The sequence below is a fragment of the Phanerochaete carnosa genome (assembly GCF_000300595.1).
Source record: "Phanerochaete carnosa HHB-10118-sp unplaced genomic scaffold PHACAscaffold_5, whole genome shotgun sequence".
Classification (NCBI taxonomy): domain Eukaryota; kingdom Fungi; phylum Basidiomycota; class Agaricomycetes; order Polyporales; family Phanerochaetaceae; genus Phanerochaete; species Phanerochaete carnosa.
Window position 1 is genome coordinate 3,436,468 of NW_006767632.1, and position 27,633 is coordinate 3,464,100.

A 27,633-nucleotide genomic window follows, 5' to 3' on the forward strand; every position below is an offset into this window, starting at 1 on the left:
CCGCATTAGGTGATAGCGAGAAAAAACTGCAGGCCAAAAAGATCCTGTCGTCCTATTTGTGAGTACATCTTGCTGGCTTCATATGAAGCTTCGTCTAAACCGTCTCCCAATCAGTGTAGCCATGCAGTTCATCAGTGTATTCGGTGTCTGTTGGATGTACTTGCGACATGATGTGCAGCCTCTGATGCTCGATACCCCCGCTTCAGCTGGAACCGGGTGAGCCATGATAGTGCGACATCTTCCCAGAGTCTCTTACTCGGTGAGGGCAGTATTCCCCACGGCGCATTTGCCACGGTCACAGTAAGTCGGGATATACCACGTCTACGAGTGGTGGTCTGATCGACACTTGTAGTTCTCCACGCTCTGGACAGTGAGCACTTCAGTCCTTAGTATCGCCTCAACGTGCCTCTATTGATCATGAACGACAAGACTATCACTGCCGGGTGTTCTCAAGTCTTGATGGTCGCCGAGTACCATAACGGTGAGATGAACAGATGGGCACGGATTTACTGGGGGTGCTGATGGCCACTAGCTTGCACGGAATTCAGTCGAAGCAGTACCAGGATGGTATGCTGCCTAGTGAGTAGCGCTGAGGCTTCTGCGCAGCGGGATTAGCACTCATCGTCTACACAGATTGCACTGGCTGCTCTCCCGTTCGGTATGCATCCAGTGGTCTATCACGACCTTTGGGAGTTCTAAACTTGGTCATTGCTAGGCTGTATTTTAGGTGGGTACTATGTATCGGCGAAGTCCCATAATGGGGGTGCTCAATCACAAATACCTAAGGTTCACAAGTTGCGTGAGTTACATCTCTATACTGGGTCGCCCAGCCTCTCCGATTGACCGGCCACAGAATCTCCTATAATTGGTGGCCTGAGCACACAGCCGTACAGGAAATTAACGTAAGAGAATTACTTCGGTCAAGTGTCTCAAGCATGCGACTCTAATGATGTATAGTTGATGATGCTGGGAGATTCATTTTTCATCGCGTTTGACTTGCTTTTGACTGCGGCATTCTGGCGCCTTCGCCGGGACGTTGCCCCGGATAAGGAACCGTGAGTACCATGTCCTGTGCCAACAAGTCGCCAACATGAACGTGTTTGTTGTTCTAGCCGGCTTTCCAGGTTACTTCACATAGCATTCATCACGTACAACGCATCCCAGCTTTTCCTGTAAGCTTGTGAATTGACTCACGTGAAGCATGCTGGTCTGAGGCTACGCGGCAGGAACCTGAGATTTGCTTGCACTCTCCTGGGTGTGGTAGGGTGTACTATATCATAACATTAACTATCACACTTATACTTTTGTGCTAGTCCTACAACGGATGGCTCGGCTGTACCATCGGACTTGGCGGTTTCTTGACGAGCGGGAATTGTACGTCACTATATTCTCCCAATGCCCATTGACTAACCACAATACTATTTGATCAGTACACGTTATCTCACTGTTCATCATGTAAGCTGTTTGCCCGTGCGATGATGCAAGGAGAAGTGTATGCTCAGCTCAATTCCTTAGGTTCCATGTGCTCGAAGACTCTCAGGTTACAGCTGGTGCCACAGATCGCGCTCACGAGAACAACTCAATTGCAGCAATGAAAGACGCAGTAATGTTGGTAGATGTCTAGGCTGCCGGGCCTTCGCTCGCATCCACGGTCTGTGCGGAAACGTTGCTTGTAATGATATTGGGCCCAATGTACTGCTCGTCGTACTATTCTTCCCTGGAATCACCATGTACGGACGGTCGACTCGGCATGTGCTATCGAACAGTTTACTATCAAAGCTAGCCCATGGCCGTTGCTGATTGTGTCCGTGCAGATATACCACAGCGTGATTGCAAGGCTGGGGAAGACAAGTTCAATAAATAGACGGAACAGTCGGAACCAGCCTCACAAAGTGGAGAAATCGAAGCTGTGGTAGTAGAAGTACAGACAAGAAGCAGCATCGGTTCACTGCAGTGTCCCGTAACCCCCAGCCGTTTGCAAAAAGCTTGTCGCTTTCGACGGGAGGGAAGAGAAGAGACTAGCGCTTATCATTAGGCGCCTTTGCAATTCAGCGATATTCATCATTATCGCAATTTTATATATACTAAAAAATTCTACAATATATAATTTAACGTCTGCAGTGTGTAGAACATTCTTGTAAATTTGAGGATACTAGCTATTGCGCCAGACAGCGACGACTGTCCGGCATGCTTATGTCAGAGCGCTCTTGTCACCCTTTTCGGGATCAGCCCGAGCCAATAAGCAAAGGGCGCCTGTCTGTCTTGGGTTTCTCTCTTTCTTTCTTTCTCCGTCGAAGTGACAAGCTTTCTGCAAACGGCTGTAAGCGATACAGCTTATTCGGGTGGTGTGTGATTCAATACAAATACGAGGTATGAAACAAAAGGCAAGAGCAGAGCTGTCTACCATGACTCACCCTCAGGCTGCTCAACGTTTCTAATGTTGTTGGCACATGGCACGCAACGTCCAGGGGTGAAAGTGTTTGCAAGTCCTCGGGACAAGTACTAGGATATTGTATTTGTTTCTTGTGTGTCATCACAAGAGCTCGAGTGAGCTCTCGATATTCCGGGCCGTTTCTTCGACGAGAGTTTGCATCGATACCAGCCCGTCCGGAGTCGGAACCACAACACCCGCAATGAGGTGAGCGCAAAGTATCGTGGGAGTACCACTCATAGAGTTCGTTCAAGCTGTTTATCGCCTCACATGATCACCAAACAGAGTATTTGCAGATATAAGCGGGTGTGGCCTGCGGACTGCCGTGACGTCTACCCCCCTCCCCCCCTCGCTCGTTCTACCCATGTCTAATATTACTGTACCAGCGGACCAGGCCCCGGAAGTGTTCTTGTTCAAAGGCCGACCGCCTTTGCTCGTGGTACCAGCAGTCATGTAAGCACACTCAAGATGCGGGGCCGGCGGTTATTGCTGACCCTCTGCGTAGTATCCTAGCTCTTTCTATCGCGTATGCCCCAGGGCTGAGGAAGCACCATGCTGCAGTGGGCGACAGCAAGAAGCTGTCGGTTAAAAGGATCCTGTCGTTCAATTTGTGAGTACATCTCCGCACGAAGCTTTATCTAAACCGCCCCTCCCAATCGGTGCGATCGTGCAGCTCAACACTATCCCACCCAATCAGTGTGATCATGCAGCTCATCAATGTATTTTGTGTTTGTGGGATGTACTTGCAATATGACGAGCCGCCTATGATGCTCGATACGCCCGCTTTAACCGGAACTGGGTGAGCCACGATAGTACTACGTCTCCTTAGAACCTCCTCACCGATGATGGACAGTATCCTCCACAGCACAGTTGCCGCGGTCGCAGTAAGTCTGGATATAATCCGTCTACGAGTGGTGATCTGATCGACGCCTGCAGTTCTCCGTGCTCTGGACTGTGAGTACTTCTAGCACTTCGGCGTGCCTTTATTGATCGTGGATAATAAGACTATCACTTCTGGGTGCTATCAAGTCTCAATGGTCTCTGTGTACTATAGTGGTGAGATAAGCATATATGCACGGGTTTATTGGGGACATTGACGACCGTCAGCTTGCAAAGAATCCAGCCAACGATGTACCAGGATGTTATACTCCCTAGTGAGTAGTGCCGAAACTTCTGAGCGGCACGATCAGCACTCAACGTTTATATGGCAGCTCGTACTGGCTCTTTTTCCATTTGGTATGTATACGGTGACTACCACAGATCCCAGAGGTTCTAACCCTGCTTGTTGCTAGGCTGGGCTCTAGGTATGTACAATACTCTGGCATGCTCCCGTACTAAGGGTGCCCAATCACGGATACCTAAGGTTCACTCGTGGCGTGAGTTACACCCCCGTAGGTCGCTCAGCCTCCCTGATTGACTGGTCGCAGAATCTCCCACAACTGGCGCCCTGAACGCACAGCCATACAGAACATTGAGGCAAGAGAGTTTCCCGAGCAATTGTCGTAAACATGCGACCCTAATTATGCAAAGCTAATACTGCTGGGACAATTATCTTTCATCGCGTTCGACATACTTTTGACTGTGGCATTCTGGCGCCTTCGCCGGGAAGTTGCCCCGGATAAGAAACCGTGAGTACTATGTCCTGTACCAACAAGTCGCCAACATGGACGTGTATGTTATTTCAGCCGGCTTTCCAGGTTGCTCCACATAGCAGACATCACGTACAATGTGTCCCTGTTTTTGCTGTAAGCCCGCGAACTGACTCACTCGAAGCCTGCTAGTCTGAAGCTACGTGACAGGAACTTGATGGCGGTTAGCACTTTTATTTTCGGCGTGGTAAGTCATGCTATATCATAATGCTGATCACTACACTGATGCTCTTATAATAGCCCTTACACGGATGGCTCGACTATACCATCGAACTTGGCATTTTCATAACGGGTGGGAATAGTACGTCGCTATACTTTCCCAATTCCCCATCGACTTACCACGATCATATTTGATCAGTGCATGTTATCTCACTATTTGTCATGTAAGCTGTTTGCTTGTGTGAAAATGCAAGTACAAGTGCATACTCAATATGATTCAATCCCTCAGGCTTCGTGCGCTCGAAGATCTTCAGGTGGCGGCTGGTGCCACGGATCTCGCTCACGAGAACTTCGACCCAATTGCAGCAGCGGAAAACGCGGTCATGATGGTGGAGGTCTAGTTTATCGGGTCTTCGTTCGCATTCACGGTCTGCAGAAACGTCACTTGTAATAATATCGGGCCTGTTGTACTGCTCATTGTAGTTCAGATTTCTGCAACAATACCTACTGCTACGCTGTTCATCTCGTTGTCTACTATTATTCCCGGGATCTCCATGTGCTGAGGGTCATCTCGGCGTACGCTGTTGAACAGCTTACTACCAACGTGCAGGGGCACCAGCCCTATATTCATGGTCGCTACCGAATGTGTTCGTGCAGATATCACAGCATGGTTTATGGCAATGGAGAAGACCCAGCTTTAAGGCCAAACAATAGACGAAACAGCCGAAACCAGGCTCACAACTTGAAAATGAAGAGGTTGAACCTGTGCTAGGAGACAGTGCAGACGAGAGGCTGCATTGATCCACTGCACATAGTGTTCCCGTAACCTCCGAATTGCTCTGCCTGGTGGAGCGACAATACTTCATCGAGTGATGTTTGATTCAATACACGGTATGAAACAAAAAGCAAAGGTAGTGTTGCCTATACGAAGCTCAGTACCTCGGGCGACGGTTTCCCCATCTTCCTCCACCACGCCCACCACGACCATATCCACCACCTCCCCCATCGCCACCGTAGCCACCACCACGATCGTACCCGCCACCGCGTCCCTCTCGATTATACCCGCTATCACCACGACCATAGCCGCTACCCCCGCTACCGCTGCCACCGCCGCTGCCACCACCACCACCGCGACCCCACTGATCGTCGTCCATTCGTCCATAGCTCGCATCCTCCTGGTGCATGGAGCCGTTTTGCCTGCCAGGATGCGGCGCAGGCACGCTGTTCGCATCAAACCCGGGGATAGTCTCTGCGGCGCCCCCGAACCCGGGGATGGCGTCCTCGTCTCTCGCGTAGGGGTCCTGCCCGTTTGCGGCCGGTCCCACGCCCTCGTCCCACGCGGCGCTGCTAAAGCCGGGCACAAACGCGTCGTCGTCGTCGTCGTCCTGACCACTTGCCTCAGGCGGCTTCTCGCCCCCGCCGGAGAAGACCGACGACGCGTCGCCTGGCCGCTCGCGGCACCAGAAGCGCGTCGTGTGATCGTTCGAGGCCGTCACGAGGATGTGTCCCATCGGGTGGTACATCATCGACCAGACGTTCGAGTCGTGCGCCTGCGAGAGCGTCGCGCGTGGGCCGGTCTGGATGCCTGTTGTCGAAGGACCTGAGGATGGCTCTGGGATGGCAGCCGCAGAGAGATCCCAGTGCAGAACGGCACCCTCCGAGCCGCCGGAGACGAGGATGGGGTGGAGGGGGTGCCAGGCCAGAGCTGGGCAGTGAAATTTGTGAAATAGATGAACATGCATCATCGAGGAATAACTCACAGCAAACTTCCTTCTTGTGTCCCCTGAGCACTCGGAACTCCTTCATGGCACGGATGTCGAAGACACGGACGGTCTGGTCACGAGAAGCACTGGCGACCAAGTTGCCATCTGGAGACCACTGCAGTGCTTGGATGGTATTCTTGTGATAGTGTCTATATGTGTATGTCAAATCGATGCACAAGGTATGACCGGCAAGACACGTACAGAGTGGAAAGTACAGTCCCTGATCGTGGATCCCAAAACTTGATCATGTTGTCTTTACTTCCCGAGACAAGTAGACCTTTCGTCTTATGCCATTGCACACACTTCACGTCCCAGCCGTGGCCTGCAGCAGAGTCAGGAACGCCTTATCGTCAGCAAGAGCAGCTGACCTGTGAGAACGCGCTCCTCTCTGCTTTCTTCAAACGACCAGATCCGAATGGTAGAGTCATCACTGGCCGTGGCAAACCTGCCGTCGTCCGGGCTGAAGCTCACATCTCGGATGGCTTCACGATGGCCTTGCCAGGCGGTCAAGTTGTTCATGTTTGGCTGAAAATACTTGATAACGCCACTCTGGTCTGCTGAAGCCAGGTAGAGCCCAGAATGCGAGAATTGCATCGTCCGCACCGCGCTGTCGTGCGCTTGTAGGATCGTCTCGAAATTGAAGGTCAGGCCGTTCCAGAGCGTAAACTCGCCGCTGGTCGAGCCCGTGAGCACGCGACGGCCTTCGGGCGTCCACTACGAGCAAATGAGATTTGCACGCTCTGAGAATGATGACGCGTGCTTACCGTGACGCAGTTAACGGGACATCGGATTTTGTTGGTGGATGTATGCACAAACTTCGTACAGAGTGACGTGGACGCGTTGTCTGGATATGCCTTCGGAGGAAGCAGCTGATAATGCAACGATATATTCGTGAGTTGTTTCTGTATGATACATGCATCGAGCGTTCCCATCCTACATCAATAATGTACGGAGGTGCAGGCCTTAGGTACGGGGTGTATGTTGGTGATGGCCGTAATTTTCGGAGCTGAATTACAGTAAGACAAAAAGAATTCAGACGCTGCATTGTATTGTGATACGGCAAGCGTGCTCACCAGTGTCCATCTGCCCATAGGCCCACCATAGTCGACGGTCCTCCTCGGTCGCACTTTTCTGAATTTGCCGTCCAGCGACAACCTCGCGGCCGCCGCTTCCTGTTCTGGAGTCATATCTTCTGGGGGAGGTTGACATGGGTTGGACAAGTTTCGCTTTGGCTGCCATTCAAATGGAGAGATGTCTTGGGAAGGTAAGGCTTTTGAGGGTAGAAGGACGGGTAACGAGCTCGTGCTCGCCATGACTTGATAGTCTGCAGACTTTCAGCCCGTTTGGAATGAACGCCGGGTGGGTGACGAAGGACGACACGGAGAGACGGAACGCGCGCTAAATCTCTCTTGCCGAACCGTGCTTGTCGTGAGGTTAGGGTTGACTTCTTAGCAGCAGGCACCTAGACCAAGGACATTTATATTGTAGCTACACACATGCAGTCTCCGAGAGATGACCTCATTCTTGCACAGGAGATATAGTAAGTACTTAACAAGGTTACGAATCACATTACACGCAGATACTAGTTCTCTGAGCATTCCCGGTGAGTCAGGGCTGAGGGTCTTAGAGTGCTGTTATACAAGCACAACTCACCATGAGTATAGACACCGCCTCTTCTGGTGTGAAGACAGGTATTTTTCACAAAGAATGGGCTGTACACTTTGGTCGCCTGGCCAGTCGTAGCGCTCTTTCGTGGCGCGCAAAACGTTGGCCTCATGTGACTTTGGATACCATAATTTAAACGCGCGAGTGCCCTCAGCTACATACATCCAGGAGTGTTGGACCACCTATGAATGCCTTCCCCGACGCTGGTGCAGGGAATAAAATGCTTGATACTGCAGATGCTAGACACTTTGACGGTATCAGATCCACTAGTACTGGCACTGTAAGCACCCAACTCGTGCCGAAACACAGTACTGATCTTGTTCGATTTCTTCTCCCTCTTGACCGCGTCCCAGATGAGTCTCAACTGGGACATCCTTACGGAGATTATGTCTTTTCTGGATTGCGAAGATGCCAGTAGGATGTCGCGCACTTGTCACATCCTGCTTCGGGCTGCCCCGCGAATCCTGCTGTCGCGGGGCGAGTGCGAGAGTGTCACGCGCCACAAACCCTGGCAATTTTTGTCGTTTTGCCAGTTCATGTTCAGTGGGCGACACAACGGCTTTCAGTATCTGACGCGGCTGATGCTGTCGCCGAATCGGCAGTTATTCTACATGCCCCAGCTGGGAAAGCTCATGGCCGATATCCTTGTGCAAGCCACAGAGCTCAGACTATTCAAGTTGCACGACTGCAAAATCTTGGATATTGACAACCGGGCAGGCTGTGCCTTCACAAATCTGGAGAAGCTTCGAACGCTTCAAATCAGCTCTTTCACCGATGGAACATTCGTCCTGCTCAAGAAGATGAAGGCACCACTTACGGGAATTGATGCCAATTTCACCCGCCTCCGCAGGCTGATTGACCCCGTCCCGGTGTTCGCGCGCTTTAAGGGTTCGTTACGCGCCATGGACGTTGTCGGGGTCGCGTTCCACAGCACCGAGATTCAGTACCCCCGCGTCCTCAGCCTTTCGACAAATCTCGACGATGCTACCGAGCTCGAGCGCATCGCGCTCTGTTTCCCGAATCTGCAAGATTTTTACATGCATATATATCCGAATGGGTATACGGTGGAGGATGTTGAGGAGAACCGGCTGTCGAATCTTGCGTTGCAAACGCGCAGTACGTGGCCGTCTCTCCGTCGGCTCTCGAGCACCGTCTTGGAGCTGTACATGCTCGGAATACGCTGCAGCGTGGGTTATGTCGATGTAGCCCGCCAATCACTATCTTCGGCGGTCGACGGTCGGAGGCTGGCCGCTATCCTCACTGATGTCCGCCCGACAAGCCTTAGTATCAGGCTTCGGATACCGAGATTCGACCCACTGTCGCTGGCCGTGTATCTGGCTCCCATCAAAGGCAGGTTGGCAGAACTCGAGTTAACGCTCGAATATGACTGGTGCATGGACCCTAATTCACACATTGTGCGTGTTTGTCCCTTACCCGTCACTCTATGCGGCTCTCACGGCTTTTTCAGAACAACGTGCTCGAAACATTATCAGCATTCGTTTTGCGCACACTCGATATTTTTGTCTGTTGGACATGGGACACGGTGGCCGCGGTAGTGGCACGCTTCCCTGAGTCCGATCAGCTGGAGAAGATGGAGGCGCTCCGAGTTGGTAACCTCGATTTGGTGGGTATGGCGCAGCAAGCGATGTGGTACATCCCGACGCTTCTATTTGTCGCTGTTGGTCATTCATACCCGCCGGAGAGACGAGTATTCAAGGTCGCTAATGATGGAGATAGTCCTGAGAGTGTAAAGAAGCTGTCAGATGTCGTAACGGGAAGCGCAGCTTGGGACGAGTTCTGGGGGACGACAATGTACAAACCGTGGTGGAACCCGGACTGTTCCTGGTACTCGGATGAGTAGACGTAGCTTAAAAATTTCTTATTAGAGCAATGCTGCTTATACAGATTATGCAACCTACATGCTATTCAGGGCGGCGTGGACGATGAGGGCTGTCCTCTGCAATGAACCCACCAATGTGACCCTCTCAGATCTGTAAGAAGGGGTTGACTGCGTATAAAAAAAAACCATTGGCATACTCTGTACAGCCTCTGCGTGCCAATTTTTCTGATAGAAATGGCGGAGTGATTTTGCCATAATTGTAGACAACGCAGCTTCCCTCAAGCCCTGTCTGAATCCATACGGAGCAACTTGAAGACTCGGAGCAAGAAGGCAATTATATAACCAGGCTATTGTGGATGTTCCAGTGCATGGTCTGATTCACGATGTTATAATTTTGTCATACGAGTAGGGTAGATTGTTGGCTGCGAATGCAGTCAAGTTGCGACGACAGATAGGCCATGACAATCTAGCAACGGGAAGGTCACGTGATGGGAAAGGGCATTGTGGCGTCCGGCAGATAGCGAAAGCACCATCTCCAATGTCTCAAGAGCAGTTGCATAACAGACACTCCGCCGGCTGTCAAGTAGCTGAAAAACCTCTGGTGTTTATTACTTCCGCAGCGCTTTTGCGCTTTGGGCGTTTTGTCTCGCTCCTGGATTTGTCGCTGCCTTGCCACTTTGCCAGAGGGCTCATTGTGTTAAAAGCCGAGATTTAAGGTAAGTTTCGGAGACGGCTATTCGTCACCGTGACGCACACTGCCATAAAATCTCACGGCACCTGGAAAATAATGCATCTGCATCAAATGGCATATGGCACTGACGCGCCTTATCGTCGTCTTCGGCCGAAAGACGTCTGACTCGACTGGCTCACATCATTTATATAGAGTCCACTGCAGCTTTTACGCCAGGAGACCTCCACTTCTTCACTCATAGCGATATACGGTATGCCATAGCCTCCATTGCTGTACATTCATATGTGACACGTTGCTCAGGCCAGTAGCCCCCGATATTGAAATATGTCCGCCACGAAGGAAGCCGTCTACACCCATGGTCACAGCGAGCCTGTCTTGCGTTCGCATAGCTCGCGTACAGCAATCAACTCTGCCGCATATCTTCTCCCGCATCTGAAGCCAGACATGACCATCCTCGACGTCGGATGCGGGCCCGGAACCATCTCCACTGATCTCGCTACCTACGTGCCCCAGGGTCACGTCACCGCGCTCGACTACGCATCCAGCGTCCTCGAAAACGCACGCGCATCCGCCGCTGCGCGGGCCGTGCAGAACATCAGCTTCACGACAGGCGATGTGCACGCGCTGCCTTTCGCCGATGCCTCCTTCGACGTCACACACGCGCACCAGGTGCTCCAGCACATCACAGACCCCGTGCAGGCGCTGCGTGAGATGCGCCGCGTCACGCGGCCCGGCGGCATCGTCGCCGTCCGCGACGTCAACTTCTGCGCGACGTCCTGGTACCCCGACAGCGCGGCCATGGACCACTGGCTCGACCTCTACCTGCGCGTCGCACGTGGGAACGGCGGCACACCCGACTGTGGTCGCCGGCTGCACGCCTGGGCGCGGCAGGCCGGGTTCGATCCTGCGCGAGTGACGTGCAGCGCAGGCACCTGGAACTACCACACCCCCGAGGAGCGCGCTTGGCTTGGCGGTCTATGGGCTGACAGGACTCTGCAATCGAACTTCGCACCCACCGCGATTAAGAACGGATTCGCCACCCAAGAGGACCTCGAACGGGTGGCGCAGACTTGGAGGGCATGGGCTGCGGACGAAGATGGCTGGTTGACAATGGTGCACGGCGAGATTATCTGCGCGGTGTGATAGTCTGGTCAATAAGACAGTATTCTGGCTCTTGGCATGATTTTAGCGTCATGAAGTAGTTTGGCGGACAACGCTGCACGTCAGATTTCTTGCCTGTAACGTGTTCGCGATGCCCCTGGGCGGTATTATCTCTAGTACTTTGTTCTGGATCCTAAAAAACGCTGCATTTACCCGAGCTCAGCGCTGACTGACAGCGCACAGTGCAATGTAAGATGTCACACAGCTTATTCGTCCGGAAGACCATCCACCCAAGTGATATCTATTGAGCTCTAACTGAACCTACACACAAGAAGGCCGCCTTGAACCACTTTACACTATCCGTGTTCTCAGGAAGCCACAAACAAAGAAGAGCATTACAGGAGACAACAACCCTTTACTGTAGCAAACAGACTAACAAATCTCGAGAGGGCCTACGTACCAATATAGCGATGGGAGGTATATAATGATACCTTTGGGCTTTTCTCCCATCCAGACGACGGAATAAGGTACGGCTAGTACAAACACAAAGAGGTGAGGGGGAAACAGTGGCGCTGGGTGATGAAGATGGATGACTATGTATGTGCGAGGATGTGTGGAATGATGATGACAATGATGATGATGCACAGGGTAACAGCGACAACACAACATGGGAGCACAGCATAATGGTGGGCAAACGTTATGGAAGGATGCACAAGGGAGAAAACATAAGGCTCTGGATATGCGAGTCGTCTAGATGTCGGAGGTTGTGGGTGTAAAAGGAAGTATGCCTCAGTGTTCTTGCCGAGCAACGCTGTCCGGCCCGATGTCTTGTTCATCAACAAGGACGCCATCTGCGGCGTCCTCATCTTCGTCCAAAAATTCCTCCTCTGGGTCGATGATGTCGGGCGACGCCTCGGATACCGTGTCATCGCTAATGACGCTCACGTTGTCATGCACAGGAGTGACTTCAGTGCTCGGACTCATGCTATCGGGCAGCGACGGCACCGGCGGAGCGCCTTCGCCATGGAGCCACTCGTCACCCCATAACTGAGCGAGGCGCGTGCGCTTTTGCGGGTTGCGCACAAGCAAGCGGCCGACCACGCGCCGCATACCCTCGCTTTGCGCAAGGGCGGTCCCACGCAATGGTTCGGTGGTCATCGGCGACGTTTCGGGCCAGGAGTACTCGCCGTTGGCGATGCGCATGAGCAGCGCCTTGCGCTCAGCCCGCTCGTCTCTCCGTGGGCCCCTGACTCGCCTCTGTTCGCCTCCAGGAAGGGCTGCTCGTTCCTCGTGTCGCATGTTGTCGTCACGTGTCGTGTCTGCAGAGTCGAAGGGTAATCTCCGTGTAGCGAGAGCATATAAGACGACGCCGCATGCCCATGCGTCGGTATCACGCCCATCATACGGACGACCAGTGACAAGCTCCGGAGCCGCGTATGACTCTGAACCGCATCGCGTTGTAAGGAGGGGGGTTGCAGGATCAATAAACCTCGAAAGGCCAAAATCGGTGAGCTTGATGAGGGCGGAGGCGTTCGATGGGTCTGAGAATGCAGGACGGGTAAGCATGATATCTGAATAAACGGATCATCAGCTGCAGCTCAAAACAAGGTGGACAAAGCGCACGTACTTTCAAGCTTAATGTCACGGTGGACAAGTCCCACCGCGTGCATCCAGCTGACTGCCCTGCACAGCTCGCCAAAGATACGTCGAAGCAGAGGCTCATCCAGCTGTGCATGTAGCTCTGGAGTCGACACGAGATCAAAGAGCTCGCCGCCAAGTATATGCTCCAGCACAAGGACGTGATATGCGGGAGTGCTGAAAGCGTGGATGTAGGAAACGATGGACGGGTGAGATATGTGCTGGCCAACTGTCAGCCAAAACCGCATATATGCATGCAATACACACCTTAAGTACTTCAACTTCACGTATGAAGCTCACACGCGTCCTATCATCCTTATCGCACAACGTCCTGTCTGTCATCTTCAACGCAACCAGCCGCCCCTGCTCGCCTTCCGAGCGACCTCTGTGTTCCCCCTCCTTGAACCATCCACTCTGACTATCCTCGCTCCCGAGACGTTCACCATGGCCGAAGCGTCCCCCGTTATCAAAGTGAACCTGCGGCGCCGCTCCCTCGAGCTTCTTCCTCAGCGATCTCGTCTTCCGACGAATGCTACCACTGCTGCGAGCTGAGCTCTTGCTCAGGCTACGTCTTAGGCTGCTCTTGCGTACGACTTCGAGACCGCCAATCCGCCCACTGACGTCGCGCGCAAGCCAGACGCTGCTGAACGCGCCTTGGCCGAGTGTACGCAGAAGCTCGAGCTTCAGTGTGCCATCAGGCACCCCAGCGTCGTGAGAGTCGACGTTGGACGCAAATATTTCAGTGATAATGTCGCCGAGTTTCAAAGGGGGCGGGGGACCACTGGGTGGCGGCGTCGCCTGCGCAATCGAGACGGGGGTTGGCAGGCTGGACTCTCCGGCGGACGGCAGGATCAGCACGTTGAGGGCTTTCGGCCTGGGCTTCTCCTCTGGTTCAGGCACGGGGGGCTGTGGCGGCGCAGACATACGCTCGGGACTGGTACTTATGACAGGCTCTTCCTCCAGGTCGACGAAGTGCCGGCGGCCGCTAGACTGGATGTTCGGCGGGAACGCGTGTGCATCCGGCAGAGGCGAATGTGTGCGCAGCGAGGTCTGCCGGGAAGGTAGAGCGTCGACTGCTGTGTAGCGTGCGCGCGACGGAAATATTCGCGAGAGCGGCGGCTGCCGGTGCTTCGCGCCGGACCGTGGCGACGACGGCGGAGACGCCTCGGGAGAAGTGGGTGCACTCCCCAAAGAGTGAATGCTTGGCGGGGGCGTGGGATGGGAGTCGAATGACGCGGGTCTGAAGAACGTGTCCATGAGGGACCCGGCGACCTTGGGTGGCGCCGCAGACGACAAGCGCGGGGTACTGTCGTTGTCGTCGTCAGGTCGCTCGCGAGTCGACGGCTGTGATGAGCTCGAGACGAAGGACGAAGAACGCGCTAACGGCGGAGGGGGGACAGGCTCCGGCGAGCTCAAGTCGGAAAAGGGGGATGCAAAAAACGCATTCGTCTTCCTGCCGCTCGAGAAAGAAGGGGATGGGGACGGTGCTTGAGAGGGCGGATGCACATCGGATAAGGAAGACGACATCGACGAGGGGCTCGAGAGTATGCTGAGGTGCGACTGTCCCCCTAGCGAAGACCCCGATGCAGACGAAGCGAAGTGCGAATGCGAGCCATGAAAGTTCCAGTTTTCCAACATTGCTAGCAAAAAACGTAGAGTAGTGATCCTGTGGTGCAGGCGGGAAGGATAAGTACACGAGTTCACACACAGAAGGTGCACACGCAAGCGAGTAGATATGAGCGAACGTTCGTGCGGACCGCGCTACGAACGGCATCAGGTGAACCATTGGTCACTGGCACCACTTCGCCGGCCACCGTGTGACATGGCTCTCAGGTACCTCGAGGGGGTAAAGTCGCAGCCAAACATACGTGCAAGATACTTGTGGAGTCGCCATGACTTACGCGACATTATTTCGCGCGGGCCCGACGTGTGCGGGGCGGATGGTAGGTCGTACAAAGGTAGGAAAGAGGTGGTGCATACCTTTATACCGAAACCTAGTCCCACTGCAGCCTCTCGTGTATTCCGCAGATGCTAACGGTGTCTACAACTTACGTAGCCAATCGCAGGCGCAGCGACGCCTGTAACTAGGTGCTCTTGAAACCGGATGTGAAGGAGAGGAATTTGGTTGACGACGCCAACAAGTCGATGTTGTTAGCAAGGCATATCCAGGCAGGAGGTGGTGGTGGAGAGTAAGGAGGGTGGGTACTGCGTGCGTGGTGAAGTCAAGTGAGCGGAAGGTGCATGACTTCAGGCTCGACGTCCAGGCCGGAGCAAAACCTTTGCATCCGAACTTCCGGCAAACGCCGGCAAGGAACGACGCAGCGCGCTGCGCGATAGCGCTTTCGTCCTCTCTTATCGCTTCAGAGGCCATAGGGACGCAGGGACAGCTAAAGTACATTTGTATAACCTCTTTGCAAGCCAGCAATCTCGCAGTTACATGATAGCTACTCAGTCTCGCTGAGAAAATGCTGCTCCTTTAGGTGCTTGTGCAGGATCGACGTTTTGATTGGCTTTACAACGTCCGGGCTACCTGTGCCGGAGAGGGGATACTTGCGAAGACAGCTTCGCTAGCCACGTATATCTGCTACTGGTCGACTGCAATTCATAATATAACTTGTGTCATATTGCGCTCCGGTATCGCCCAGCAGCGGCCTTCGGTACCGGCGGTCAAACGCGAATCGTCCATCGAAGGCACTAGTCGAAAGCTCTTCAGGTACCGCTAACCTTCCTCCGTAACTTCTTGCAGTATCTACACGTAATTAATGCACTTGTAAAAGGTATTAACGTGGTAGACGGTTCGTAGCTAAATCTACCGTTCGCATAGAAGCTTACTCTTGATACAGGCTGCCAATCACACACCGGGAGGGCCCCGTTGCAGCTTTAGAGGTACTTCCGCCGGTATATATTGCAGAGTAACGGGGTCATTCCATTGTACTTACCCCAGATCACGGACCTTCATGACTGCTTAATGCGGCGGGTACCCTGCACAGGACTTTGTCTCCCGGTGATTCTTCGCTGTTTCAGGGAAGGTTCATCGTCAGAACAGATGTGCCAGTAGGTTATAGCATTGCTACGGCGTGCCCAAGCGCCAGCTTCTCCCTAGACAACAGCCACTCCGCTCGTGTGTACGAGTCTTTAGACGAGATTGACCTACCACATCAACACATGAAGCTCCGGACACACTCACGTCACGCTGCAACGTACGCTAACGTACGTCCAGGTCACCGGACACACGCAAGAATGGATGCCGGATATTGCGGGGTAAAATGCTCGAAAATTCTAAGAATATATTGATTACGAGGTCATCCGTCCGCTTATTCCCCGACCGACGCGTGCGTTAGCGTGATTTGGACGCGAGTCGCGTCGCGTATGCGCCGTACGGCCCGACTGTAACCCGTCGTAACCTCGCCTCCGTGACGCCGAAGCTCCCGTGGGCTTGCACCAAGCTGAGCCAGGATATCACTCTAACAAACATGGGCTGCCAATTGGGCGGATTGTATTGACGTCATTCATGAGTGTGACATCAGGCCGGTTTATGAAGCAGTCTTCTGTTCCGTAACCTCTCCCGTAAGCACTTGGAGAAGGAACTTCAACGCCTCCTCCGTGAAGAGCACCATGTTCGTCTGCCTATCAAACGTACCCGTCTCAATCTCCTTGCTCACCACTCCGTCCTGGGTGGCAACAGCGAGTGCGACATACCCGCTGTACCGCCGAAACGGAAAACAAAAGACCCGAAAAGACATGAAATAAAACCACGGTCAGACCCACGCGTGCTCAGGGCCGCAAGGAAAGAAGCGAGGCACTTACGACGTCCGAGTCCGCGTTGGACCAGCAGTAGGACCAGCAATCCCGGACTCGCCAAGGGCGTACGTCGCCTGCAGCGTCTTGTGTGCGTGCACGGCAAGACGCTCGACTATCTGTGGCGTCGGACCCCTGTGCGAGCAGGTCCAAGTCAGCGACGATTCGCCGAGAGCACAACGCGATGCGTACCGATAGTCGGCAAAGTCTTCGGGCGTGAAGCCAGAGAATGCGATGCGCGACGTGGGGGTGTACACCGTCAAGCCCCCGGCGTAGTACGCGCTCGCCCCGGGCACGGAGAGCAGCGCAGCCGAGATGAGGCCGCCGGCCGCTGTTTCTGCGACGCATACGCTCTGTTTGCGCTCCGTCAGGATTGCTGCGATCTTGGTCACGTAGGGCGTGAGAGACGGCGGCGGGAAAGGTGCAGCGGCCATCGTGGATGATGCGAAGGGACGTTGGCTCGTGCGTGCTGAGTGAGCACGGATGATGTATCGCGTTCGGTCGTTGCCGGACGCCACAAAGCCCACTCCTGCAGCTGGTCCAGGCTTTGCAAGACAGCTTTGAGTTATCAAGCGAGCGTATGACGTGCGCGCAGCCTTTACGCAGCTGCTCAAAGTCGGAATATGTCGTGAGCCCGGACGGGAAAGCACCAGCGCTCTCGACAGTCCGAGTCCGAAGGATGCGGAAGGCCTTTCGTGACCGACCGGGAGGTTTAGCAACAGTTCGTCGGATAGACACATCTTGCTTACATGATTCTTCTCACGAACGCTGCCAAGTCCGACTCGGTGAGAGGAGAAGCTGCAAATTGCACCTTTCTGACTAAATACCGTCGTCTGATCGTTCGCTCCCACACGGCCATCTTCCCTGAAGCTTCGCTTGAGTTTACAAATCTGAACACTCCAAAGCGCACATTTGTCCACGTGTATGAAATAGATCCATGAAGGTCATGATCATTGCGTCTAGATGTAGGATGGGGAAAGACATGACGAGGGAGCATTACGCATCGTACCCGCACTCACTGCTGAGCGCCGGTCGACCAGGGGGAGCTAAGTACTTTACAATGCCGGAGATGGGACACACGACCTACGCCGCGGCCGGCATACACGTGAAGATCGAGACAGACAGACAGAGAGAAGAGAGAGAAGAGACAGGAGACTATTGAAAAGGTGGGGGATGAAGGGTAGTGTGTGACGCAAAATCGTGGAAAAGAAAAGAGACTGCACGATTGAGAGACTGTACGTGGTGGAGAATGGGATGCATGTCATCTACGTGTATGGTGAGACAGGGGATGCAGACGACCGCGGCGAAGAGCCTGGGAGTAATGTCCTATCTGGAATAAATCAAGAATAAGAGAATCCAAGACGAGAAAAAATATATGTACACTAGAAGATAAAAATGGGGAGAGGAGCTGTTCTCTCTTTTCCTCCGCGGTCATGACTCGTGCGCTGTGGTGGTATGCAAGGGCGGGAGGACGATGCGTTGCGAGGGTATGCAGATGAAAGTCGCGAATGAGCTTGCAGGCAGTCTAGGGCATTGCGATAATGTCGTCTATCTTTCGGCAACCAAGGTCATGAGACGCAGTTCGGAATCAGTGAGCGAACGCAGCCATGGGCTGAGGCGGCGACGAGGCGATTATGCCCGCAGCGACGCTTTGAGCAGTGGGCGTCACCGAGCCACTCATGGTGACAACGTCGTCGAAGCTCGACGACCGCGTCGGCGTAGCCATGCGGTAGTCCGTACCGACGTAGGGGGACGTGGACAAGAACTCTTCAACGCTCGATGCAGAATGCGAGCGATGCAGCTCTGACGGGACGTCGAGTAAGGAGTCCGAGCCAGTGTAGAAGCAGAAGCTATTGCTAGAGTTAGCATCCAGAATAAAAGCATCGACAGACTGGTGCACGTACCGATTGAGGAACGCGTCGTAGCTGCCCTTGTCACCAGGGCTCGGGCTGTGCGCGAAGCTGTCCGGCTGGAGAGCAATCGGAAGTTCGTACGGGCTGCCATCCGGGCTCGAGCTACGCGAGCTGTCGTCGTTGCTCGAGGGCGTACTGTCTTCACTACCGCCACTCGGAACCCGCCACATGCGCTGGGCTCCGATGATCTTGGGCATCTCGAAAGCGTCCGTTGCAATCGCTGGAATGGAGGACTCGGACCCAACGGGCGAGTTGCGTCCGCTACCCGAGGGAGATCCCGCGAGTGGGCCAAAGGGCGAACCGGGTGGCGTCCTGCGAACACCGCTTGCCGATGGTGCGACACCCAGGTCGAAATATCCACGCTGGTGGTTGCGCGCGGGCTTCCGGGTTATGGCAGGCACCGGCGTATCTTCAAGATCCGAGTCAGCGTAGTAAGACCGCACATTCGACTGCGCGTCAGTGTCATCTCCGTCAAAAATACGAGGGGAGCCGCGCGTCAAAGCGACAAACGTGCGCTTATCTGCTGAGATCGTGCTCCGAGGGAACTGAGGAAAAGTCGTCGGATACGTGATCGTCCTGTAACGGTCGCCTGCGGGAACGGGCGTCGAGTCATTTGAGGGCGATCGGCGCCAGGGGCTCTTGAGCGACGCGGAGAAATCGTAGCGAGACGAAAGCGGCTTGTTCGACTTGAGAGTGAAGCTCTCATCGTCGTCGTCGTCCTCGGATTTACCGGATTTCGGGCCGGACGGCGACAGCGAGCGCGTTCGCGACGTCCGCGAAGCCAAGAAGCCACCGACAGTAGCGCGTGGCTCGTCCCCCGATGCCACCTTTTCGAGCTTGCTCTTGAGATCAGCGATGCCTGCGGCCTTACCAGCATCGTCGGCGGCGTTCTTCCGCTGTACTCGTAGAACCTTCTGGTAGGAGAACGTAACCTTGTAGTTCTCGCCGCAGTTGTTGTCCCAGATCTCTCGACCTGCAGCCGAGTATCTGACAGCGAGAAGCATCGTTTTTTCATCTATCCGGCTCATCATGTCGTTGAGTCGGATCGTGAACTGGAAGCGATCGCACGCGCCGTCGGGCAGGCTCTCCACGTATCGCGCTGTAACCTCGCTCGTGGTTTGCCACCAGTCGAAGGTGAAGCGTACCGCGACCCACTTCTCGAATGTCAGGTTCCGCACGCGGATGTGGCCGGTGGCGCTCATGCCGTCCTCGCCCAGTTCCAGCTTCTCCAGCTTCACATCCGCCCTCCCCCTCTCTTCCTCACTCTCCTCGCGCAGCCCAGTCACCTGCATCTGCAACTTGCCCTTCTTCTCCTCGTCTGCTCCGTAGATGAACGCGGGGAAATCGCTTTCCGTGCCACTAGTGTCGTCCGTGGGACTGCCGTCGCGGCTGACAGCTGCAGGCTTCTGTTCGGCCAGGAAGAGCTTCACGTGCTCCAGCTGTTTGTCAAAGTGCACGCTTTTGATATGCGTCGGCGTGCTCGGCTCGCTCTTGCTGCTGAGAGGACCGGTGACAACACTGAGGTCGCCACGCACGATCGGACGGCGTGACTTCAAGGATGACTTCAAAGGTTCGCCCGACTTTTTCCGTCCCATTGACGAAATGTTGACGGACACTGAACGAGCCGGCAGGATGTCCGCCTTCGGATTGAGCGTGGTCAACGGCGAGATGCCAGGCCTCGGCTTCGGTGCAAACATCGAGGTCGAAGCGCGAGGAGTCGTATCGAACGTCGGAAACGGTACCGTTGTTTCTTCAGCCCTGGCTGCCAGCACAGCAGGGATAGGGGTCGACCGCTCTGGTGGAACCATGGATGGAATCGGCGCGCGTTGGTAACCCCGCGCACGTCGGGGCTTGGGCGAAGCCATCTCCACATACGTGTCCGAACCACTTCCGCTAGACGTACCGGGGGTGGATGTGGAAGCAACCTGCTGTTGAACTACTGAGGCGTCAGGTGGCGACGGGGGCTGAACGACAACCTTGGCAGGCATTGTTGGCTTGCTGGGAGTTGTAAACGTCGATGTCATGGATGAGGACCATGAAGGGGTGCGTGTATGTGACGTTCTCCTAGGGATGTGCGGAAGAGCCTGACCAGCGCTGTTGGCATGACGGAAAGAGTGGTCCATGTAAGGTGAGTGCGTAGTGGTTGAATACGAGCACACAGTGGTCATAAGTATCCGGGTCTGGAGGTGAAAGACACGGAACAGAGTTAGCTGATGTCGAGGTGGAGACTTTAACAGACCGGGCGAGACCCGAGTGTCGTATATGGTATAACTCACAGTCGTGAATGACGTCGTAAGATTCTGAAGATATAGAGGTCGAAAAAAAGTGTGGTCGTCAAAGGCAATGGGACAAGAAGGACAGAGCGTGTCTGTGAGCCGCTAGGAGGGGTGTCGCGAGAGGCGGACGGGACCCAGACGGGCTAGAAGGAGGAGGCTGGCCGCGGCGGCTGGCTGAGATTGTGAGCTCACGCCGCGAGACAGGAGGGAAGAAGAAAAAAGGACGAACTGTAGCGAAAAGTGAAGAGGAAGAGGGACGATAAACGAGGAGGCTGAGGCGATGCGAGAGACTTTCTCGGCTATGAAACGAATCTGAACCAGATAGGAGGGGAGAGATGTGTCAGTCGATCGGACAACGGGTGCTGTGGGTCAGACCAGCCTACCTCGATACAGGGAGCGTCGGGGACCACGCTGCACTCGTCGCCGCCGCCGTCGCCGGGGGTGGTGGACGTTGGAGGAAAAGGAACTGGTGAGACGAGGAAAAAGCTTGGTGGCGCCAAGCTGAGATATGCGAACGCGAGCTTCGACTATCGCCCGGGGTCCCAGATAAGCCATAGGCGCTGGAGTCTAAAATCCCAGTCCTGAATTAGATCTATCTTAGATTCAAGCTCAGCGGTGGTCTCTAAAACTATGTACACCCTCTAAATAAGGCAATTCGATCAATCGATCGAACCAGTTCGTGTCTGGGCGCACTGCCAGACGCCGTCACCGCCTCCTGACAACGATCTTGCCGGTCTCGACGCCGACGGCATTCTCGACCAGCTCAGCCTGACGCTGCCTCCAGCAGACCTCTCCGTTTTCCTGTGGCCGCTCGACGCTCGACGCCGACCCGTGCCAGACATCTCATCTGTACTCACACTCGCAGTTTGAACGGTAATAGCAAATTTGCTGCTCCACTGTTTGCGTTTCTACTGTCGGTCCAACTACCCGACAACAACGTGCGACAGCTCCCACCCGGTCCATTCGCTGTCGTGCTGATGGACGCTGTGCCCATCATCCCTTGCGGAAATCCCGGTCGCCTTCTCGGCCGTCCCTGTCCTTCGTTCTCCACCGCCTACTCCGCCCTGCTTGCGAGGGTACATTCTTACTTGTGTTCCTCTATGTTATCTCCAGTGTGCTGTCTCTTGCCACGCTATTCCTGGACCGGTGTTGTATTCTAGCGCACTTGACGTTGGCGGATGGGTCACTTTTGAATGCGCCGAGACATTCATCCTCACCTCCGAGCCCATCATGCATGAGAACCAGTGCCTTCTCTCGTGCATGCCGAATATTTGACTTCAAGAAGGCACGTTGGACTTCCTAGGTATCGCTCTGACGTGGGTAGACCCCAATCACTGTATACACACCGGTCCAGCTATGGTATGCTTGTTATCAGCCTGGCCGTTTACTCACCAAAAACCGTAGTACTCATGGCACAGCTGACGTTTGTTACATACATGCAATAGAGTACTGGCAAGGTGTCCGATGCTCCCCAAAGCCTCCTAAGAGCGCTCCGAGGCTGACCACCGGCTGACCCACCATTCTTAGCTCAGCAGCATTATTCATTCAATCGCTCTGCTTTACTTCTTACTTTGTGAGCCCACCACGGGCTGGTCTCTCAACTGCGGCCATGATTACACGTGCAAACCTTGTACTGCCCCCACTGTGGACCCCGATTCCCAATGAAACTTTAACACCATAGGTGCTTGCGTTTAGGCCGTCCCTCGCAATTTGCTGTCATCGGGCGGCGAAGGCGCAAGTTCGACCTACCCCTGAACCGCACAATAGTCACTCCTGACCTGCCTCTCCAGAAGCGCTCACTGCTGATCCTCTTGTCGCACAGGAGTCACTGCAAGCTGCGCCGTTCCCCGGAGGCAGATCGTGCGACAGTTTTTCTCATCCTAACGCCACAATGAATGCGAATTTCTATAGTCGGAACAGCCCGGACACCGCTGAGGTGAGCATCCTCGCTTGAATTCGTAGAACAAGAATAGCTTAGGTCATCAGCCAGTCGGGACGGCAGCTCCTTGTTGAATACCGCCAGTGCATAGCCAACCATGCCATGACGTCTCTGTTTGCTGAGTAGCGAGTCCGCGCGCAGTGCACATCCGTGCCTGCCCGTACTCGCCCTCGCCTTCCGGAAAACCGATCGGTGCTCGGCGATGCTCTCCCTTCGGCAGCCCCTGTACACGTAAGGACAATGTCAATGCGACCAATCGCAACCTATCTTGAATCCCCACTGAGATCCAATAGAGATTGCATTCAGATAACAAGCTTACCGCCGCTGTGCTCTTGCGCTTGTGGGCACCGCATCTGGGCACCCAGACAACCCTGGAACCTTCGACCGAATGGGCAGGTGCTCTTCTGCCGATTGGCGCAGCTGCTCTTCGCTGGGCTTGCCGCGGGCAAGTGGAGTGCGAACTTTCTCACGACGCTGGCAACTAATGGGACCCGAGGCGCTGTGCCTCGCTGGAAGCCTCTAGAGCGAAGGATGCACAGCGCGGCAGGCCGTACAGTATACATTACGTCGAACCTGGTGCGTTCTCGGCCGCCAGACGTCTCCCTTCAACGGCCGCCAGCTATGGCGTAACAGCTGGCGGCACATCACGGTGGGTGCTCTTATCAGACGTCAGTGGTTCTCCATTCAGAATCACTTATCATACAACCTCTGGAAGACGCTGCCGTGTACGTACGCGCTTGACCGGCCTCCCGACACCTCTAAGCGTAGTTGGCTTGTCTCGGCCGTGCCACTCAACAAGCGATGCCTGCGTGGCACGGCTGAGACAAGGTGCTTATCGTCGACGGGACTCTTTAAGAAGGCCATCGCTTGAAGAAGATACAGCTGTTTACGTACGTCTCGCTCTAGTGCTCTTCAGTTTGCGACAATTATCCCGCACTAGAGTCTCCGGCATCTAATTCTGCTTTTATCTTATCTCGTATATTCAGGAGCGCCGGAGATAAGCGTGAGATTTGATGTCATCAAATCTCAGATTTCATGCTACGCAAGCCACGTAACCGACTGCGACCGGAAGAACCACCCCAGCAACCTGGAACGCAGCGCGAAATTGCTCAAAATAACACTAGCGTAAGTCTGTACACCATGTGCTGCCATGCGTCGTGCAGTGCTGCAACCGCGTTGACGGATGTGAATAGACGAGCACGCGACTAAATATGCCTCAAGGCAGGTGTGGCATGTCTCAAGCGCGATCTGCACTGCGGCGACGATCCTTGACGATCCCTGGACTTCGCTGACACTTCTACATGTGCAAATTCCAGTGAGACGCGGCGTAACGCGGCCCGGCGGACAGTTACGCTCATCCTTACGCGACGCGCGCACGCGTGCTGGCCCGCGTATCAGTGCATCCGCAACCCGTGCACCGGTGACGGCCTACCCATTGACGTACGCTGCTTGCTCTGGTGAGATAGGAACGGCTGGGGGACCCATGCAATTATAGCATCCTTTAGGCCGTTATGGTATAGCGAACCGAACCACATCCCCCGTTCGAGACCGTAACACGGCGTCTGAGCTTTAATCCAGCTGTAACCTGGCATAGATGAATCCTAGGATGTATTATAAAGCTCTTGGTAAAACTAAAACCTGTTTTACTCGGTGTCCAATGGTAGCAGCGAATCAGCCATAAGATAGTATGATTGCGTAGACGTTCCAAGTTTTGCGGTGGTAAGCTTTGCCTTGTAACGAATAGGATGTAGGCGACCATAAATCCTCAAAAAATTCAAACTCAGGCTTCCATCGAGCGAACCTATTACACTAACGAGCAGGGGCAACATTACCTTCTGCATCTGTAGTCATCAGCTGAATTCATCGATAATGGGAGCGTGCACTGCGTAGCCTGTTGGAGATGATTGCGCATCCCTCCTCGTGAATGACCATGTTTGACAGGAATAAGAAGCGCGGAGAGACTTATATTTTATCAAGTTTCAAATGTTGCAAGGCGCAGTCAGTGGTGTCAACGGAGTCGCCGTAACGGTATGAGTCGGATGTTGCTCTGCCGTTTGCATCTACCTCGGCGCCGCATTCATCGGCCTCACGCAATAAATTTTTCATGGATTTAACACTGAAGTACAGGTTTCTCGCTGGTCTAGAATTGAATTAGCGGACTCATGTCGGCATCCCTGCGGACTGCGCAAATCTTATAATTTTGTTCGCGAGGATCCTGGCCAGAATTTAAACGCCACAACGTCCATGATAAGCGCATATGGCGCCTGGTGAAATGATGCGACTTCATGCTCACCTTCATCGACATCCTTGCTACCATATCGAAGCTACCGGCATGCTCAGCATCATGCAGTCTAGGTCTCTGCTTAATTTCTTATCTTTATGCTAAACATCCCTTTCGAGATCGTTTCTATCGAAAGGCAAGCAGCGGTCTCACAGGCGCACGGTTGTCATATTCCCTGGACATAGCCAAATCCAACCACCTTGCATAGAATGGCACAACGTCCTGCTCAAGATTACATGTACTCTGAGGCAGATGAAGTCGGGACAGGGCAAACGACTACCTATCAGTCGCATGGTTAGTCGAAGCATATCCAAATGTCATCCAGTAAGTCAGTTCCTGGCATCTCTGCAATTTAAAGAGCCATTTTCCGCTCTGCGATCTCCCCCTTCAACACTTGAAGGAAGAACTTCAGCGCCTCCTCCGCGAAGAGGACCATGTTCGTCTGCCTATCCGATGTCCCGGTCTTAAGTTCCCTGCTTATGACCCCGCTTGGAGTTGCGATAGCGAGTGCGACGTAACCACTACATGGCGGAAAGCGATCTAAAGTTTGTGTAGAGCTATGACGTAGCGAACGGCAACTCACAGAGTCTGTGTTGGCCTCGCCGTTGTCGGTCCAGCGGTACCTGACTCGCTGATAGCATACGTTGCTTGCAACTTCGCTCGTGTACTCGTCGCGAGACGCTCGACAATCGCCGGCGTGGGACCCCTTGTACCTTTCAGCGGCGGTCTCAGGACTGAGCTCATGAGCGCTGCTTACTGGTAGTTGACGAAGTCATCGGGCGTAAAATCACAGAACGTAGTACGAGACGCAAGGGTATACACCGTCAAACCACCTGCATAGTACGCGCTGGCTCCGGGGACAGACAAGAGTGAGGCCGAGATAAGCCCGCCTGCAGCAGTCTCGGCGACACATACGCTCTGCTTGCGCTCAGTCAGGATGGCTGCGATCTGAGTGAGATATGGCACGAGCGCAAGAGGAGGAAAGGGTACAGAGGCCATGGTGGTAATAAACAAAGAGAAACCTGACGCTTTGAGCTGACCGAGCCCAAGCAAATATATGCTGACAGAGATGACGTCAAGTTTGCGGAAACTGGCTACGATCAAGACAAAACTATAATAACATTTGGAGAAAATGTATACTACGAGCTCAAACTAAGTAGGATACTGGTCCCAGTATATTCTAGCGCAGAGCACTAATAGCAGGCAGTGTCATACTCCTCCAGCTTCAAGCAATTGGGCTGTTCAAGCCGGGCTCTCACAGGCCGAGCCTAAGTCGAATTGAAACGTCGATGTGTTTTGGTAGGAAGGCTTACAAGGCCCATAGCTCGGCCTGGGCCAACACATCAAGTCGCGATTTGCAAGAGGCAGGTAGATGCGATCTACATCGTGATCAACAGGTAAGTTTTGTGCTACGGATATCACTCCGGACATATCGCTTACACGTTGGTCCACTGTCTAACCTGAAGACAGACTTTGTGTTGAAGTTGATGGAAAAGAGTAGGCGTCCACCTTGCTTGCTCGCGTTATTAAATATCTGGCATCATTTATACCCCCGCAATCCATATATAATAAGTCTGTATAGAGAGTAGAAGTGGTCAGATACTTAACATATGCTCTCTCAAATCCTCACTTACGTGATTCCATCCGTTAGAGTAACCTGTAGCTTTCAGGCCGAGCCAGCCCGCACAACGCTACTGGTAGGTCAGCGGCCTAGATCCTTCCAGTATATTCATGTACGATCCTTCGCCCTTCATATTCTGGAATCTCGAGCTCTCGAGTTCTTTCCAGGTCTCCAGCTTGATGGGCTCCCCCTGCGAACTGTCTAGCCCAGAACAGCCGCACTTGATCATGTAACGGGAATTCGGGTCGTCCCACGCCACAGCCAAGATACTGGTTCATTCTGTCGTTAGCATGCTAGAAAGATCGTGCAGAAGACTAACGAGACCTCTCACATGTTGCGAAACTGCGGCTCATGGCTGATCCAAATTTCAGTGATTTGGGAGAAACAGGCATCAGACCATCTGAAAGTGTGTTTAAAGCGCGAGATGTAGGATAGGCGGGAATCTAGTGTCATAGACATGGTTGAATGCGTGTGCCGAACTTCGATATGGCGAGGCGGGGGGAGGGGGGGAAGCAATCGATCTCGTTGATGTTTTGAACTGACCAAAGGGTACCCGGTGTTGCAGCACGGGTAATCCATTGATATCCGGAAATAAGGGCTCATTCTGTGTCCGTTGACGTGGCGGCGGATACGGCCAAGGCTAAGTGTGATTTCAGAAAGGGTAATAGTACAAACCAACGTACAAATGCGGCGTGCGGAGAGCTGATTTTCGTGCGTGCTCGCCACGGTCCGCGGACATTTGCAGATTTATGGAGCTCGATATCCACAAATCTACACCGAAAGGCGTCCACTGGATGGTCTTGGGACGATCTCCGCATGGAGGCCCAGCTTACAAGAGAGTGAGAAGGAAGACGGCCGGAGGCGCCAA

At 53.9% G+C, this 27,633-nt stretch overlaps 10 protein-coding genes across 10 annotated transcripts; 4 read left to right on the top strand and 6 right to left on the bottom strand.

Annotated features, from left to right (window-relative positions):
• Nucleotides 1-32: 32 nt before the first annotated feature.
• PHACADRAFT_257111 (uncharacterized protein) lies at nt 33-1,774 on the top strand. The gene is made up of 16 exons (XM_007396300.1): nt 33-58; nt 115-216; nt 270-300; nt 353-370; nt 430-481; nt 533-579; nt 634-658; nt 716-727; nt 787-799; nt 854-902; nt 958-1,055; nt 1,113-1,172; nt 1,227-1,260; nt 1,314-1,374; nt 1,431-1,455; nt 1,516-1,774. The coding sequence occupies exons 2-16, from the start codon at nt 122-124 to the stop codon at nt 1,622-1,624; spliced, it is 729 nt and encodes a 242-aa protein (XP_007396362.1). The 5' UTR covers nt 33-58; nt 115-121; the 3' UTR covers nt 1,625-1,774.
• Nucleotides 1,775-2,418: 644 nt separating this feature from the next.
• PHACADRAFT_257112 (uncharacterized protein) lies at nt 2,419-2,887 on the bottom strand (the record flags this gene model as incomplete). Its single annotated transcript, XM_007396301.1, has 1 exon — nt 2,419-2,887. One exon carries the CDS (start codon nt 2,882-2,884, stop codon nt 2,690-2,692), a length of 195 nt encoding a protein of 64 aa, XP_007396363.1. The 3' UTR covers nt 2,419-2,689.
• A 2,203-nt stretch (nt 2,888-5,090) lies between these two features.
• On the bottom strand, nt 5,091-7,147 carry PHACADRAFT_122215 (uncharacterized protein). Its single transcript, XM_007396302.1, has 7 exons — nt 7,076-7,147; nt 6,940-7,008; nt 6,767-6,871; nt 6,371-6,716; nt 6,204-6,324; nt 6,000-6,151; nt 5,091-5,944 (listed from the first exon to the last, which is right to left on the bottom strand). The coding sequence occupies exons 1-7, from the start codon at nt 7,091-7,093 to the stop codon at nt 5,172-5,174; spliced, it is 1,584 nt and encodes a 527-aa protein (XP_007396364.1). The 5' UTR covers nt 7,094-7,147; the 3' UTR covers nt 5,091-5,171.
• Nucleotides 7,148-8,014: 867 nt separating this feature from the next.
• On the top strand, nt 8,015-9,070 carry PHACADRAFT_122216 (uncharacterized protein; the record flags this gene model as incomplete). Its single annotated transcript, XM_007396303.1, has 1 exon — nt 8,015-9,070. A coding segment is annotated over exon 1 (1,050 nt), but the record flags the coding sequence as incomplete, so codon positions are not given.
• Nucleotides 9,071-9,177: 107 nt separating this feature from the next.
• PHACADRAFT_257114 (uncharacterized protein) lies at nt 9,178-9,554 on the top strand. The gene has a single exon (XM_007396304.1). The coding sequence runs from the start codon at nt 9,259-9,261 to the stop codon at nt 9,526-9,528; it is 270 nt and encodes an 89-aa protein (XP_007396366.1). The 5' UTR covers nt 9,178-9,258; the 3' UTR covers nt 9,529-9,554.
• An 826-nt stretch (nt 9,555-10,380) lies between these two features.
• On the top strand, nt 10,381-11,566 carry PHACADRAFT_257115 (uncharacterized protein). Its single transcript, XM_007396305.1, has one exon. The coding sequence runs from the start codon at nt 10,523-10,525 to the stop codon at nt 11,339-11,341; it is 819 nt and encodes a 272-aa protein (XP_007396367.1). The 5' UTR covers nt 10,381-10,522; the 3' UTR covers nt 11,342-11,566.
• A 238-nt stretch (nt 11,567-11,804) lies between these two features.
• Nucleotides 11,805-15,133, bottom strand: PHACADRAFT_257118 (uncharacterized protein). Its single transcript, XM_007396306.1, has 4 exons — nt 14,918-15,133; nt 13,205-14,603; nt 12,927-13,158; nt 11,805-12,870 (listed from the first exon to the last, which is right to left on the bottom strand). The coding sequence occupies exons 2-4, from the start codon at nt 14,573-14,575 to the stop codon at nt 12,089-12,091; spliced, it is 2,385 nt and encodes a 794-aa protein (XP_007396368.1). The 5' UTR covers nt 14,576-14,603; nt 14,918-15,133; the 3' UTR covers nt 11,805-12,088.
• A 1,209-nt stretch (nt 15,134-16,342) lies between these two features.
• Nucleotides 16,343-17,223, bottom strand: PHACADRAFT_257122 (uncharacterized protein). Its single transcript, XM_007396307.1, has 3 exons — nt 16,928-17,223; nt 16,745-16,870; nt 16,343-16,639 (listed from the first exon to the last, which is right to left on the bottom strand). The coding sequence occupies exons 1-3, from the start codon at nt 17,167-17,169 to the stop codon at nt 16,471-16,473; spliced, it is 537 nt and encodes a 178-aa protein (XP_007396369.1). The 5' UTR covers nt 17,170-17,223; the 3' UTR covers nt 16,343-16,470.
• A 438-nt stretch (nt 17,224-17,661) lies between these two features.
• Nucleotides 17,662-20,617, bottom strand: PHACADRAFT_257123 (carbohydrate-binding module family 21 protein). Its single transcript, XM_007396308.1, has 2 exons — nt 18,640-20,617; nt 17,662-18,585 (listed from the first exon to the last, which is right to left on the bottom strand). The coding sequence occupies exons 1-2, from the start codon at nt 20,241-20,243 to the stop codon at nt 18,324-18,326; spliced, it is 1,866 nt and encodes a 621-aa protein (XP_007396370.1). The 5' UTR covers nt 20,244-20,617; the 3' UTR covers nt 17,662-18,323.
• Nucleotides 20,618-25,236: 4,619 nt separating this feature from the next.
• Nucleotides 25,237-26,155, bottom strand: PHACADRAFT_209566 (uncharacterized protein). Its single transcript, XM_007396309.1, has 3 exons — nt 25,902-26,155; nt 25,728-25,850; nt 25,237-25,665 (listed from the first exon to the last, which is right to left on the bottom strand). The coding sequence occupies exons 1-3, from the start codon at nt 26,141-26,143 to the stop codon at nt 25,497-25,499; spliced, it is 534 nt and encodes a 177-aa protein (XP_007396371.1). The 5' UTR covers nt 26,144-26,155; the 3' UTR covers nt 25,237-25,496.
• Nucleotides 26,156-27,633: the final 1,478 nt, after the last annotated feature.

What these genes read in the sequence shown, in the direction of transcription:
- PHACADRAFT_257115 (XM_007396305.1), top strand. Translation starts at nt 10,523, where the DNA reads ATGTCCGCCACGAAGGAAGCCGTCTACACCCATGGTCACAGCGAGCCT.
- PHACADRAFT_257111 (XM_007396300.1), top strand. Translation starts at nt 122, where the DNA reads ATGCAGTTCATCAGTGTATTCGGTGTCTGTTGGATGTACTTGCGACAT. An exon ending in GGTCGCCGAGTACCATAACG is followed by an intron (nt 482 to 532) that starts GTGAGATGAACA and finishes GATGGCCACTAG; the next exon opens with CTTGCACGGAATTCAGTCGA. An exon ending in GTTATCTCACTGTTCATCAT is followed by an intron (nt 1,456 to 1,515) that starts GTAAGCTGTTTG and finishes TCAATTCCTTAG; the next exon opens with GTTCCATGTGCTCGAAGACT.
- PHACADRAFT_209566 (XM_007396309.1), bottom strand. Translation starts at nt 26,143, where the DNA reads ATGGCCTCTGTACCCTTTCCTCCTCTTGCGCTCGTGCCATATCTCACT. An exon ending in GATGACTTCGTCAACTACCA is followed by an intron (nt 25,851 to 25,901) that starts GTAAGCAGCGCT and finishes GAAAGGTACAAG; the next exon opens with GGGTCCCACGCCGGCGATTG. An exon ending in GCGAGGCCAACACAGACTCT is followed by an intron (nt 25,666 to 25,727) that starts GTGAGTTGCCGT and finishes TCCGCCATGTAG; the next exon opens with TGGTTACGTCGCACTCGCTA.
- PHACADRAFT_257123 (XM_007396308.1), bottom strand. Translation starts at nt 20,243, where the DNA reads ATGGGACGGAAAAAGTCGGGCGAACCTTTGAAGTCATCCTTGAAGTCA. An exon ending in TACGACGCGTTCCTCAATCG is followed by an intron (nt 18,586 to 18,639) that starts GTACGTGCACCA and finishes CTCTAGCAATAG; the next exon opens with CTTCTGCTTCTACACTGGCT.
- PHACADRAFT_122215 (XM_007396302.1), bottom strand. An exon ending in CACCTCCGTACATTATTGAT is followed by an intron (nt 6,872 to 6,939) that starts GTAGGATGGGAA and finishes TTGCATTATCAG; the next exon opens with CTGCTTCCTCCGAAGGCATA. An exon ending in ACACAAGAAGGAAGTTTGCT is followed by an intron (nt 5,945 to 5,999) that starts GTGAGTTATTCC and finishes TTCACTGCCCAG; the next exon opens with CTCTGGCCTGGCACCCCCTC.
- PHACADRAFT_257118 (XM_007396306.1), bottom strand. Translation starts at nt 14,575, where the DNA reads ATGTTGGAAAACTGGAACTTTCATGGCTCGCATTCGCACTTCGCTTCG. An exon ending in GTGAAGTTGAAGTACTTAAG is followed by an intron (nt 13,159 to 13,204) that starts GTGTGTATTGCA and finishes ACAGTTGGCCAG; the next exon opens with CACATATCTCACCCGTCCAT. An exon ending in CCGTGACATTAAGCTTGAAA is followed by an intron (nt 12,871 to 12,926) that starts GTACGTGCGCTT and finishes CCGTTTATTCAG; the next exon opens with ATATCATGCTTACCCGTCCT.
- PHACADRAFT_257122 (XM_007396307.1), bottom strand. Translation starts at nt 17,169, where the DNA reads ATGGCCGCTGCACCTTTCCCGCCGCCGTCTCTCACGCCCTACGTGACC. An exon ending in GAAGACTTTGCCGACTATCG is followed by an intron (nt 16,871 to 16,927) that starts GTACGCATCGCG and finishes CTGCTCGCACAG; the next exon opens with GGGTCCGACGCCACAGATAG. An exon ending in CCAACGCGGACTCGGACGTC is followed by an intron (nt 16,640 to 16,744) that starts GTAAGTGCCTCG and finishes TCGGCGGTACAG; the next exon opens with CGGGTATGTCGCACTCGCTG.
- PHACADRAFT_257114 (XM_007396304.1), top strand. Translation starts at nt 9,259, where the DNA reads ATGGAGGCGCTCCGAGTTGGTAACCTCGATTTGGTGGGTATGGCGCAG.